The 14,271-nt window shown below is 35.0% G+C and overlaps 1 protein-coding gene across 2 annotated transcripts in view; it reads left to right on the forward strand.

Moving 5' to 3' along the window:
* Window positions 1–1,275: 1,275 nt before the first annotated feature.
* LOC111378588 overlaps window positions 1,276–14,271 on the forward strand; it is a 38,632-nt gene continuing 25,636 nt past the window's right edge. For both annotated transcript variants that reach the window (XM_023001821.1, XM_023001822.1), the window contains exons 1-12: window positions 1,276–1,542; window positions 1,631–1,732; window positions 2,670–2,845; window positions 3,172–3,418; window positions 3,490–3,557; window positions 3,655–3,724; window positions 3,848–4,162; window positions 6,904–6,983; window positions 7,135–7,186; window positions 7,392–7,545; window positions 7,706–7,793; window positions 8,407–8,509. In XM_023001821.1, coding sequence (XP_022857589.1) covers window positions 1,381–1,542; window positions 1,631–1,732; window positions 2,670–2,845; window positions 3,172–3,418; window positions 3,490–3,557; window positions 3,655–3,724; window positions 3,848–4,162; window positions 6,904–6,983; window positions 7,135–7,186; window positions 7,392–7,545; window positions 7,706–7,793; window positions 8,407–8,509 — 1,617 coding nt within the window. In that variant the 5' untranslated portion in view covers window positions 1,276–1,380. The remainder of the gene's footprint in view (window positions 1,543–1,630; window positions 1,733–2,669; window positions 2,846–3,171; window positions 3,419–3,489; window positions 3,558–3,654; window positions 3,725–3,847; window positions 4,163–6,903; window positions 6,984–7,134; window positions 7,187–7,391; window positions 7,546–7,705; window positions 7,794–8,406; window positions 8,510–14,271) is intronic.

Below are 14,271 nucleotides of genomic sequence, written 5' to 3' on the forward strand. Positions count from 1 at the left end.
TGTCGACAATACATATGCAATTGGTATATTTAACAAGTTAATACTTCCTCGTAGTTCAGAAAGAAGAAGATTTGTCGATTTTTCATTTGAAGTAGAAGACTCAGATTCAGAACATACTGTGTGTTGATGAACATGAGTAGCATCGAAATTATGATTTTTAGATACTTTAGGATCACTTATTCTTCTACGATGATCAATGTGCACTGTTTGGCTTCAATTTCTGCTGTCCGCCTGTTTTTGACTTTTTATTTTTTATGAATGAACGCATTATATGGTTCGCTTATGCTTTCGTGAACACTTTCAAAGTTACAAGAATCGAGCATTTGATTTGCAGATGCTTCCGAATAATCCATAGGAATAAGAAGATGCTCGTACCTAGTACAAAACTAACCATAGATACAACACAATAAAAAACACATTAGATGCGTGCATTTGAATCGGGAAGCACAAATATAAATTAGCCAAAAATTATAATTTTTTTTGACGGAATAAATCACAATTTTACACATAATTTCAAATATAAAAGGCTACGATTACTTGCTACAAATAGTCGGGATGACTTATGGAGGTCAGGGTATAATCGAAACAAATCCATCAATCAACCAGGAATGACTATCATATGAATGAAAGAATGAGACATATTAAGCCTCGTTTGAGCCCCATTACCTGAAAATGAAAATGGGGAGAATAATATTTTTTAGAAAACATCAAAGATAAATATTAGTGATGTTCAAATGACTAAGTCGATTCAAGCTCGCTACTTTTATTAGCAAAAAAGGTTGCCCTATGAGATAAGCTAGTCTACATAGGCCTGTCTTGGCATGTAGCCCCTCAACGTAGTTAGTGCAAATTGTTTTCCAATTTTTTGAATTTTCCTACTAAAATACTTAAAAGAAACTAAACGACATTAAAAATTAGACCCAGTCAGTCGAGTCCAAACCAGATGGGTAGTCCAAGAATGGCAACAATATAAAAATATATTTGTATGATTAAAGTGATATTCGTTTAGCACATTGTCAAAGACAAGAAAAAATTGCGGCCCCGTTTGGTACCATTTTTTGTCAAAATGTATTTTTCTCTTTTTTCTTTTCAACCACACATTCTTTATTAAAATAATGTTACATGTAAATAAAATTTTTTTCCTTATTTTTCAACCACATATTTTTCATCAATTTACTATTTAAAAATATATTTTTACATAAAAATATCTTCCAAAAACTGTCAACATATAATACTGTAGGTTATATTTTTTTAATTCACTTCATGGAAGCCAATTCCAAAACTTAAAAGCATTTTTTCCGTTAGCAGTTCATAGCTGATTTCTAAAATAAACGGAAAAGGAAGAAATCTTTCGGAAGAAGAGGCGGTACGTTGCCTTCAATGTCATCGACAGTGAGGTCATGGAGGATGGCGTTTTTAACTCTGAGGGACGAGACCTTGGCGTCGCCGCCTCGCCCCACCGTCTTACACCTCCTCAATCATCTCATTTTTTCCCAATCCGATTCTCTCATCGCTGCCGCACCTGACCTTCCTCCGCATGAGGTATCTATCAAAAATTCTACTTTCCCGTGTGAATTTTGATTTGATTCTTCTGACTTTCTCACTCCAATTTGTTGAATTTTCCTTTTAGGTCACGTCTGACGTGATGTTCCTGTTGGAGTTGGCTCGAAACATTTCTCACACTGAAGGACTCGAGGACGTGATTCTATCCTTCATTCAACTGTCCCACTTGGTGAGTGTTTTCTTGGGTTTGGATTGCAAATTCACATTCAGTTCCATTGCTCAAATAGTTGAGGTTGCAAAGTTCATTTGAAGTTGGAGAATAAAAGAGAACATTGCTGATCCAAGAATAATTCCAAAGAGAAGCAATATATAAGCTAGTAGAGAACAAATGCTCGAAAGGATGAGAGATTGGCTTGTTGGGACTACAAAAAGGGATAAAAATATAAATTAGCAAGGAGTAGCAGGTAGAATTCATTTTAAACAATGATAGAATAGTCAGTAAGATGATAACATCAAGTGGGTTCAAGCGAAGCTTAATTTTTTTTCTTATAGTAAGGTTGAAATAAATATATTTTTAATTGATATAACTTAGAAATAAGTTAAGAAATAAGTTAGTTGGTTTCCAAAATAAATAACATTTTTTTATTTAAATTCAAGAGAAAAATAAGTTGTCCAAATATGTTTGGAAATAAAAAAAGTTACTTGTTAAAAGAAACAATTACTTTTTTTTGGAGCTTAGCCAAACATGCTCTTATGTGCAATTCTGCCTGTGTAAAATACCTGATGTGAATGTATGACCTGCAGTTTTCCTTGATTTTCTGACTGTATATTGAGTTTGGAATATTTTGAACTTTGCTTATTTCCATATTATTTTAGATATCAATGATAAGTTTTGACTTTAAACTATTATAACATGTTTCAATGTTAAAATAAGTTACTGTATAGTAAAATATATGATTATATTGTGATGATTACGAAATGCTGATTTCCCTAGAATAAATTGCATTTATGTAATCCTTCTCTATTCAAAATTTCACTAGTGTAGTTGCAATTATTTTGTTGTAGTGTTTATTATTTTAGACATCTGATTTACTGTTTTCATAAATATTCTTAGATGTGGAACATCTGTAGTGTGTGTAATATTACCTTTTCATTATCTGTTGCAGATCCACAGTGTCAGCGTCTGTGCTTCTTTACAAATAAATTCAACATCTTGGGCCCTTGTGCTTGATTCTTTTAGAAGGATTACGGAAATTTTCCTTGACAAAGCCCAAACAAACAACATTTTTGTTGGGAATGTTACAGTTATTAAAGCCACAAAACTTTGCTTAGAAAGCATACGGTATGAAAATCTATCCCATTTTTATTTGAATTTATATTTTATAAGAACACGTTTACAGACAGCTTCATCTCAATCCTGGTGTAAGCCCCCAAAATGTCACTTGCTTCTCGCCTGCGTCTTCTCAAGTTCTTCCCAGATTTATTTTTTCTTAATCTTTTTGATTCCACAAGAATTTTTATGAAAGCCTTTCATTGGTTTCTCTTCAATGAAAGTTTGATTTTCCTTTTTGGGTGAGGTTTTGGGAGCCATCAATTACTCCAATCATGTTATACAAATCTGTTATTTGTGATTCCTGTCTAATGACGATAGTGATCTATTGTCGCCAGGTGCTTTTTTAATTTATACCAGTCAATAGCTCTATTATCAGAAACTGAGCAACTATTGAACTTCCTTCTTCAAGTGGTCACATGCTTTCACGAAGAGTCAATATACTCATCTTGTTTAAGTGACAACTACAAAGCATTTGGATACAACGTGTTAGAAGTCCAAACAATTGCATTTACTATGATTGGTGAAGTATACTCAAGAGTCCGTTCTTCCTTACCATTTCAGATTTGGCGGTCATCAATTGAGGTATGTTTACTAGATTACATGTTTGGTAATGCCTACTTAAAATGGCTACTTAAGGTTTTAACTTTCTGTAGGTTCTCAGCAAAATTATGGATGTCTTGGCATCTAAAACCATCCTTGTAGAAGATACTATCATGGCCATGTAAAAATCTTTTTCCTCTTCTTCATGTTATATTTTCGAAGAGATTGGATTATGAACGTGTTGATCAAAGAATTGGTGGCACCACAATTCCGTGCAGGTTTTATATTGAGCTTCTGCACTGCCTGCACTTGCTTCTAGAGGATCCTAGAGGTTCTCTTTTAGGCCATGTAAGAAAATGCCTCTTGGATAATGAACAAAGAATCTCATATTAGCAGGTGTCTATGATCATGCACTCTTAGAAAATATGATTCGCTATGCATTTTATTATTTTGATTCATTGTGGTATGCAGGTGGCTGGTTATGTTGCAGCATTGAGGGTATTTTTTCATTATGGCCTTACTAACAAGTCCCATCTTGGTTCAACAAGCAAAAACCTGAATTTCGCAGAGTCAAGTAAATCGAAAAGTAGCCGTTATAAGCCTCCACACTTGAGAAAAAAGTTGTTGGAAAATATACAGCTTAAAGATGAGGAATCTCTGCTTTCTTCTCACCACGAGTTGAGCTTATCATCAGATTCAGATTGCAGTGATAATGATGGACCAGCAACAGATGCTTGCAATCACCATTTTGCTAAGGCTAGACTGGGTGCGATTGTTTGTATTCAGGTTTCTTAGCTTCTTCTTGTTTCCCAATCTAAACTTCTTTCCTGTTTCATGAAGTTGTCGAAATGCTTTGATATCCTGTATGACCAGCCTTGAGGTGTATTTTAATGTTTCTTAGATACAGTCAGTTCCTGTTAACATTCCTTTCCTTTTTCTAAAATCAGAAGCATGGAAATTAATAGAATACTGCAAGCTGTCCGAGTGTACATGCGTGGATGGCCTGATAGTGACGCTAATGTGTTCTGTAATTCATTGACTGTATGTATAAGATGTTAAATATATAGATATTCTAAATGTATAGAACTAAGCTGTAACACCCCAAATTTTCATAAATCTTGGAGTGTTACCATAAACTCGCTTTTGTTTGGTTTAAATACGGAACGATAAAACATAAATTCCTTTAAAAATAATATGCTGAAATATCCATAAATTTAAACAAAATATAGAAATTTGTATCTTAAAAAATATTCAACTAGCTAACTAAATTACATGACTTTGAGAATCCACTAGGCAGTCCGCATAACATCTCGCCACCATTTCAATCGACCCGAACTAACCAGTAAAATTTTGTAAGAGTGAATATTTAAAATATCCAGTAAGATACATGTAGTTTTCATACACAATTATATATAAAAAATAAAAAAACACTTTATACCACTCTCTTAGGCCCTCCTAAATTCCCGACGGATTTCATCTTTCTTTCTAAAGAACCTGAATGTCTATTGGCAATTCATGCATATTTAATTGAATGTATAAAAGCATAAAAAAAGAACTACTTGCACATAAATCTTACCTTGTTAAATGAATTTTTGAATAAATTCCAATATTTGGCCCTTGTTTGAGCTCCATTTTTTTAAAAATTTATTTTTTCAAAACTCATTTTTAATCGCACATTCTTCAATAAAATAATATTACACGTAAATTCAAAACTTTTCTTTAATTTTTAACCACATATTCTCCATCTATTATTTAAAATGCATTTTACCCCAAAATGGGACTCAAACAAGGGCTTGTTTTACTTTCTCGACTGTGTTAATAATATAGTGATTGACTCTTCAAAATTACTCTCTCTCTCTCTCTCTATTGTTTGCCGTGTAAAATTTCTTGGTGTAGAATTATGGGACAATTGCACACTATTTATAGTAAAAAAATAGTAGTTGAGTCATGGTAAAATGATGGTGGAAAAATGTTTGCCAACTTGGATAGAATTTAAATTTTGGTAAACCAAACCATGATATGACACATATACTTTGATTGAAAGCTGGTACTTGAATATTCCACAAATAGGTTTACATTTTTACTTTTAACCTTTACCAAAATAAATATAGGATAAAAATGACTTCAAAATTTTTTATCTCATCTCTAGTAGGTGAAAATAATTTTTAAAATAAATAAATCTTTAAACGCATGCCGTGGCAGGAGATGGGAAATTACCTCATAATTTATATAATAAATTCTAGATTAGTTTAGTTAGGATTTTGCTTAATTAGAAGTATCCTAATCACAATAGTCAACCATATCTACTCATGCAATGTGGTCGAGAATAAGAAAAAGAATATCTAATAAAAGTGAAGACTAATATTTTAATTTAATTCGGCAAACAATAAGTGGAGATCGAACTATATCAAAATAGGATTATAATTATCAATTAACATTAATAATAATCAAAATGTGATTAAAATGACAATCAACCACTATCAGAATTAAAATAGGATTTTCATATATCAAATACGTCAAATCCTAAACCAACCAATTTTTTTTTTTTGCCTTATATCTATAGAAAAGTACACGTGGCTATCAACCTTTAAAAGTTGGTGAATTCTAATTTAAATTAAATACTAATAATAACTTTTTTAAACTTCAATATTTTGAGCCTTATCCGAATTAACTTTTTCTCGAGTCATAGACCTCTAATTAATTACGACCTATAATACAAGTCCAATATTGATATACTAAACCTCGTTCCATCAATCTCTAATTATTTAGCCTAAATAAAATAGGAATTTAAAACCTATTTCATTTTAGTCCCCAACTTTTCTAAATATAACATATAAAAATAAAAACAAATAAATTTCATTCTAAAAATTTCGGGTGCTACATAGGTGGTACACAAGTTTTAGTTATAAAATTAAATTGTTCCATTTCCACATTTGCCACCTAAATAAGTGGCATTTTGTAGTTATCCATAGTATTGCTATCGCAAAAGCACTTACGTGTTTCCTGGTTTGTCATTTTGATCATGAAGAATATGCAGTCGGGATTACGACTGTTATGAGAACGTTGATAGTCAACTTAACTTATGGGTAATGGTGGGTTGCATTGAGGGTCAGCTTTGATGGTTTATTTCGGATTTTATTGTCTGTCACTTTATGTCATTGGATGAAATAGTTTCTCATCAGTAGATGATCATTTAAGTGCACATAGTTAAAAATGATGCTGTTTTTTGTGCACACAACCAAAGATTTTTCTTTTTGCTGTAGATACTCATTAATATGCCCCTATTTGGGCTCCATTACAATGAGATTTTGGGGGGGAATGTGTTTTGGAATAGTGATTTTCTGAATAATGTGTGGTTAAAAATAAGGAAAAGTTTTAGGTTCATGTGTTATATTATTTTATGTGAGAATGTGTAGTTGAAAATGAGTTTTGGAAAAATGGAGCCTAAACAGGGCTATATTTTCAGCGAAACTGCTGTTTCTGTTGGCAAATAAAAAATTTCATTAACTCTTGAATTTTGATGGAAGGATCTCTGCCGAGCTGATCCAAAATTGTTCACTGCTCAATGGACAATGCTTTTGCCGTCCAGTGATGTGCTATCGCAAAGGTGAATCTTTTTTCTCCTCTTTTTTAATTTATTTTTATTTTTTTATTTGTATGGTGGTATGTTAATTTGATTGTGTGACATTTAAGCTAGGTTATGAGTCTCGTTTCATATTTTGCCTTCTTCACATTAAACTTTTGTTTCTTATTTGTAGGAAGTATGGAACTACATTGATGAGTTGCTTGCTATTTGATCCTTCTTTAAAGGTTTCTATCTATTACTCGCAATAATAATTGATTAATTATTTTTCTATTGTTGACTCTATCCTCCTTTCTTGTTTTCTTAAAACTGTATAATGACAAGTGTATAACACGTTCTTCGTTATCCAGGCCATGAAGTATTGAATGTGTTTAATACTTCTTAATTAAATTCCCCGATACTTCTACTAAGATGTATTACTATGTTGCCTAGGTGCGGATTGCGGCGGCCTCTACTGTTATGGCAATGTTGGATGGACCAGCATCTGTTTTTCTTCAGGTAGCAGAGTTCAGGGAATCCTCAAGATGTGGGTCTTTTACAGCACTTTCTAGCTCTCTTGGTCATATATTAATGCAGCTACATTCAGGTATTGCAAAGAAATTTATCTATATCTTCTATTTTGGACCTTTGCTGAAAGTGAGTGTGCTTTCTGTTGTTCTTTCGCAATGTCTTTGGTTTCTTTCACCATTAATTCTCAAATTTTAGCTTCACCTAGAAGTATAAATGGTTAAAGTTACATTTGTTAGGTACTTTATATTTAATCAAACATGAAACCCACAACAGACTGCTGGCGCTGTCATTCAGAATTCTGATGCTTTTGATATCGTCCACACCGTAAGTTCTTTCAACTGCATACTGCAATTAAATGATCTCTTGGTGTTGTTAGACTCAATCAACCACTTCGGTCGTTTCAGATGTGTTGATGCACTTAATATAATAGAACTAATCTAAGATGGGCTCAGCCAGATGTTAGTTGATAATAGGATTATCCCCTCAGATCTTACCCCCTAGTTTTGTAGTTCTTTTGGGTATTAGTGACCATTAAGTTCTTGAAATAGTCTCCTTGAGTAGGAAATAAGGAGGAGTCCGGGGCTTATTATCAGAGTAGTTCTTTCTCTACCCCATATTCATTTTGTGGTCTAACATTATGAAGATTTTGAACCATTATAGTCTACTACTCAACCTGGTTTCCCTGTGATAGTAGTTTTTTTCCTAGAAAAATTTTACGTGCCTATTTTTTTCCAAAGTTATACGGTTGGAAAAAATCAGAACTACTTTATGGGCTAGGCTATATGTTTGTAGAAGTAGGGATCTAAAAATTGTGAGCCACGGAGTCTAGAAGATCGAACTTCGGTTAAATAGAGACGTGCATATGGATACCTTTTTTTCCAGTGTAATCATGTACCAATTAGTTGTATAAAATTTGCATAATTTTGTCATTGTATAGATATTCACGGATGTCTGCAGAGCTACTGTCAACAGTTATTTCTTCAGTTCAAGCAAGAATTGATGACGGCTTCCCCTTGCGAAGTGATCGTAATAGCTTGCTGGTTAGTATTGATAAATTATGCGCTGTTTAATCGAACTCGCCATTACATGCTTCTATTTGATGGGCAGTGTCATCTCCTTGTCTTTCTTTTATTTTTCTTTTTCATATTTTTTCCACTCTCTTTTTTAGCCTGTTGTGCTAGAGGATGGCTAGCGAAAGTTCGTTTCGCTTAGGGGGTATTATGAAGCCCTGACTATTTTACAAATGTGGGAAGGAAGTTTTGAAGCTCCAATTTCCTTTTGATATCATTTGCAGGGAGCTATTCAATAATGCAATTTTGTGGGCACTGAACCTTTATATTCTCCAGGGCATGAAGTTCTTAAAGCTCGATTTTCTCCCAGACTCTAACCCTCTATACTACGTAATTGAACCTATGCAGGAACCCTATCATTTTGCAGTCACCTAATTCTTCAGTAATGGTCAAACCTGATTCTATCTTATATATAACACTAAGAAAACTCAATGGGTGATATGTGTCTACACATCGTCTCTCTCTTAGCTTTCCCTTTGTATGCTTGCGTGCATCACATAAAATCGGTAACCTTTAACTAGTTGAACTCAATTATCTTTTGAACAGTTGATAAGCAATAAAAGTTGTCGTAAGGTTTGTGGTGTACATATAGCTTCAACATACTCCCTCGGCTAGAGTCCCTTTTGATCCATTTGAAAGCTTTGATTTTTTCACTTTTTCTTTTAATATGTCTGTTATGAACTATGTGCCTAATTTGGGAATAAATGTGATGTATGGTAGGAATATAAAGTCTAGAATTATTTCCTTGATATAGAGGATTATTTCCTTTTGAGAAATATCCTATTCATATATGTGTGTGTGTGTGTGTACTTGGTGAATATATATGAGAAATTGAGATTTTTCCAAATCAATTAACATGGTATCAAAGCTAGGATTTGAGAGTTTCTGAAAATTTGGGGATTATTCTCGGTGGTGGTGGCAAAAGTTTGGGTCGATAATTTTGGTAGAAGAAATCGACACTTGGTTATTAATTGGCGGGGAAGATTGGAAGAGGCTTCGGCGGTGGTGTAACAATCGTCTTCTTCTTACTCTGCAACGAACCTCGTTTTCTTTGGGTTCGAACCGGTTCGAGCAGTTTGGTTTGCTTCGGTGTGACATCTCGCCGTCGATGTGTGGCGATCAGCGACGAGAGCACTTCATCGTGCCGTCTTCCTCCTACTGTGGGTGAATCAATTGAGAGAAACCGGTGGAACAAGGCTGTTGAGGAAGTCTACCGAACTTGGGTCAATTTGGAATTCTACAGTTTGGATTTGGAGTTCATCAGTTCGGATTTGTGCCTTTATCCAGTGGGTCAAATTGTTTGGGTTGTCACCTTTTTGGGCCTTGAGTAGTGGCTCAGTTTTCTTTTAATTTGTTTGGTTGCTTCTTTATTGGACTTGCATTGTTATTGGATAATTTGAGTTGTTTTCTTTTGTGTCTTCTCTGGTTATATGTTAATTATGGCCGAAAGTGATAAGAAAGTGGTGAATGAAATCACAGTAACCCCATCCTAAAAAATCACATATAGAAAGTTAACGGGCAGTAGGAATTATGATCAATGGAAGAGAATTGTTCGTAGGTATGTATCAAGTGTGGATTTGGGCGATCACTTGACTGATGATCCATCTCTAAAATCTAATACTAATCCTTGAATTTGGAAAAAATGGTTGATGGAGGATGACAAACTTTTTAATCAAATTCAAAATACCTTTGACTCGTCAGTTGACGATGTCATTAATCATTGTGATTACTGGTTGTGATGGTAGTGGCATAAGTATGCTGAAAGCTTTCCTAGGCACAAGTTTTCAGTCAAAGGAGTTAGGTCCCTTAAAATATTTCTTAGGGATAGAGGTCTCTTGAAGTGGTAGAAGAATTTGTTTGTCTCAAAGAAAATAGACCTACTAGATGAGATAGGTTTATTGGAAGCAAAATCAGTTGATGCTTCCATGATACCAAATGTGAAACTTGGGCTTGAAGATGGAGATGTGTTTGTTGATGTAAAGAAATATAGAAGACTGGTGGGAATATTGAACTATCTCACGATTACTCGTCCAGATATTGCCTTTCCAGTAAGTGTTATTAGTTATTTATGTCGTCTCCTAGAACTTCACATTGTGATGCTGTAATTCATATATTAAAATACCTCAAAAGAGCTCCAGGGAGTGAAATTCTTTATAGAGACCATGGTAATTATAGAGTTGAGGGTTTTTTAGATGCGGACTGGGTAGGTTCTCCTGTGGATAGGCACTCTACTATAGGGTATTGTGTATTCGTTAGGGGTAATTTGGTCTCTTGGAAGAGTAAGAAACAAAATGTTGTAGCTCGATCAAGTGCAGAATCTAAATATCGAGCTATGACATGAATAACTTATGAACTTATGTGGCTACATCACTTACTTGGGGAGATTGACATCGATAAGCCCCACTCTATGAACTCGTGGTGTGATAATCAAGCTGCTATTCACATTACTACGAATTAGGTATTTTATGAGAGAACAAAGCACATAATGGCAGATTGCCATTTTGTTCTGAAGATTTGAATAAACTGAAATCTTATTTCTGTTGGCTGAAAAGCCATGTATATATACACAAGTAGATCTCTACATATAAGGAAATAACTAATTTACATCCTATCTAAATATACAACCAATCAATCATACTAATTTTCCTCCTATCTAAATATATAATCAATCAATCATAACCAAATCAGATTTATTTATGACTGAAATAAGGAAATAATTGCTAATACAGCTCCTATTTCCCCACTCCCCCTCAAGCTGGGCTGAAGATATTTTTCATCCTAAACTTGGAACTTAGGTCTTCGAATCCTTTCCGAGGTAGGACCTTAGTATGTCTGCAACTTGGGAGTTGGTTGGTGTGTAGATAAGTTTGATGACATTGTCTTCAATCTTCTCTTTAACCAAGTGACGATCAATCTTCACGTGTTTAGTTTTGTCGTGAAGAATCGGGTTTTTAAATATACTGATGGCTGATTGATTGTCACAAAAAGCTTCATAGGTTCCTTGAATGGTACTTTGAGTTCTTCAAGAAGTTTTCTAATCCACATTCCTTCACATATGCCTTGAGCCATAGCTCTAACCTCAGATTCAGTGCTGCTTCTTGATACCGCAGATCGTTTCTTGCTCCTTCAGGTGACTAGATTTCTCCACACATAGGTACAATACTAGATGTAGATCTTCGGTCTGTAACCAAACCCATCCAATTAGCATCACTGTAAATTTACATCTCTCGGCTGGAGCCTTTGTTGAAGAATAACCCTTTACGAGGGATTGCTCCTTCAGGTGACTAGATTTCTCCACACATAGGTACAATACTAGATGTAGATCTTCGGTCTGTAACCGAACCCATCCAATTAGCATCACTGTAAATTTACATCTCTCGGCTGGAGCCTTTGTTGAAGAATAACCCTTTACGAGGGATTAAATTCAAGTATCTCAGGATCCGGTTGATCGCCTCCATGTGTTCTTCTCTTGGGTTATTCATGAATTAACTCAAAACACTAACAGAAAAACTAATGTGTGGGTGAGTATGTGAGAGGTAGATGAGTCTGCCTACTAACCTCTGATGTCTTCCTTTATCCATCGGAACACCCATCTCTGCCATTTTGAACTTTTAAGTAGTCTCCATAGGAGTGTCCACTGGTTTGCATCCTAGCATTCCACACTCGTTGAGTAAATCTAAGACATACTTTCTTTGTGAAACAGAGATTCTTGTACTTGATCTGGCCACTTCCATTCCGAGGGAATACTTGAGATTTCCTAGATCTTTAATATCAAATTAGTTAGCAAGATTCTTCTTTACCTCAATCATCTCATCTGTGAAGTCACCTGTAACTATTATATCATCCACGTACACTATTAGGATAGACATTTTACCGTCTAGTGATCTTTTCACGAATAAGGTATGATTAGCTTGCTATTGAGAATAGCCATGAAGTTTTACCACCTTTGTAATTTTGTCGAACCATGCCCTCAGTGATTGTTTAAGTCCATAGAGGGATCTTTTTTGTTTGCAGACTTTGTTTTGTGTGTCTTTATTTTCGAAGCCTGAGGAAATCTTTATATACACTTCTTCTGCCAGGTCTCCGTTTAGGAATGCATTCTTCACATCTAACTAAAGGAAGGGCTAGTCTAGGTTAGCAGCTAGAGATAGTAGAATTCTTATAATGTTGAGTTTGGCAACATGAGCAAATGTCTCTTGGTAATCAATACCGTAAGACTGAGTAAATCCTTTTGCCACGAGCCGAGCTTTGTATCTGTTAATACTCCCATCTTCTTTGTATTTCACAGTGAAAATCCATTTGCATCCCACTAGATTCTTCTGTGGAGGCAAATCAGTGATTTCCCATGTTTGATTATTTTTCAGTGATTGAATTTCTTAAAAAACGGTTGCCTTTTACAATGAATCTTTGAGAGCTTCTTGGATGCTAGTAGGGACCTGGATAGCATCCAAACTAGTGACAAAAGCACGAAATTTCTGTGAAAGACCCAAGTAAGACATATAGTTATGAAGTGGGTGTTGAGTGCATGATCTTACTCCTTTCCTTAGTGCAATTGGCCAACTCAAATCATCCTGACAAGGTTCACTCGAAATTTCAGAATAAGTGTTACCTTCATTCCTTCGATTCGGATTGGACTCTTGGTTGTGTTCAGGTAGTGTTTGATGTTCTCCCTGATTTTGATGTTAAGCCCTCTCTCTCCTAGAATAGACATGTAGCTCTTTGTTTGTAGGTAAATCTGACGATTGAGGATTAGGTGAGGATATAGGAGGAGTAGGATTGACGCTTTGGACTTCGGCTTCAGGTGCATTGTTGACAAAACTAGGGACTGAGTGGATTGGCGAGGACTTAATATCCTAAGACAAACATTCCTTCTCATATTCACTCTCCTCCTGAATGGTGGTATTGGGATAATAAGGTTGATTCTCAAAGAATGAAACATCCATGGAGTGATAGTATCGTTTAGTGATAGGAGAATAACACTTGTATCCCTTTTGATGTAGAGAATATCCCAAAAAGATGCATTTGATAGCTCGAGGATCAAGTTTCCCACGATTGTGATGGTAAACATAAACAAATGAGGTGCAACCGAACACTTTGAGGGGTATTGTGGACAAAATTCGTGAGGAAGGAAAATACTTTAGGAGAATTTGGAATGGAGTTTGAAATTTGAGAACACGAGATGGCATCCGATTTATCAAGAATGCGGCAGTGAGATTGGCATCCCCCCAGGAGTGTCTATTTTTTCGCTGATCATGGAGGAGACACTCAATGTTGAATAACTCCAAAGTGTTTTGCACATGTGAGTACGCCTCCTTTACTGCTTTCCAGATTTCTATAGCTGTTTCGTACGGGAGAAAATTTTCACCTATTTCATTGGTCATGGAGTTAAGAAGCCATGGCATGAGTTGATTATTTTCGATCTTCCATGCTCGGTAAGTGGGCTCTTCCTTTTTTCGCTGGGCTGTTTCTCCGGTAAGATGCTCATCTCTTCCTTTGCCGGATATAAATATTAGAACAGATTGGGACCATTGTAAATAATTCTAGCCATTTAATTTGTGGTCGGTGATGGAGAATGACGACCCATCGGTGGCTCCTGGAAGGTTGATAGAACTCGGGATGATTTTCGAAGATGAGGTCTTCTCGGCGGTCATGACAGAATTATTATTATTATTGTTATTATTATCATTATTATTATTATTATTATTATTATTATTATTATTATTTTTTTTTTT

Source organism: Olea europaea, unplaced genomic scaffold (genome assembly GCF_002742605.1).
Source record: "Olea europaea var. sylvestris unplaced genomic scaffold, O_europaea_v1 scaffold1836, whole genome shotgun sequence".
Classification (NCBI taxonomy): domain Eukaryota; kingdom Viridiplantae; phylum Streptophyta; class Magnoliopsida; order Lamiales; family Oleaceae; genus Olea; species Olea europaea.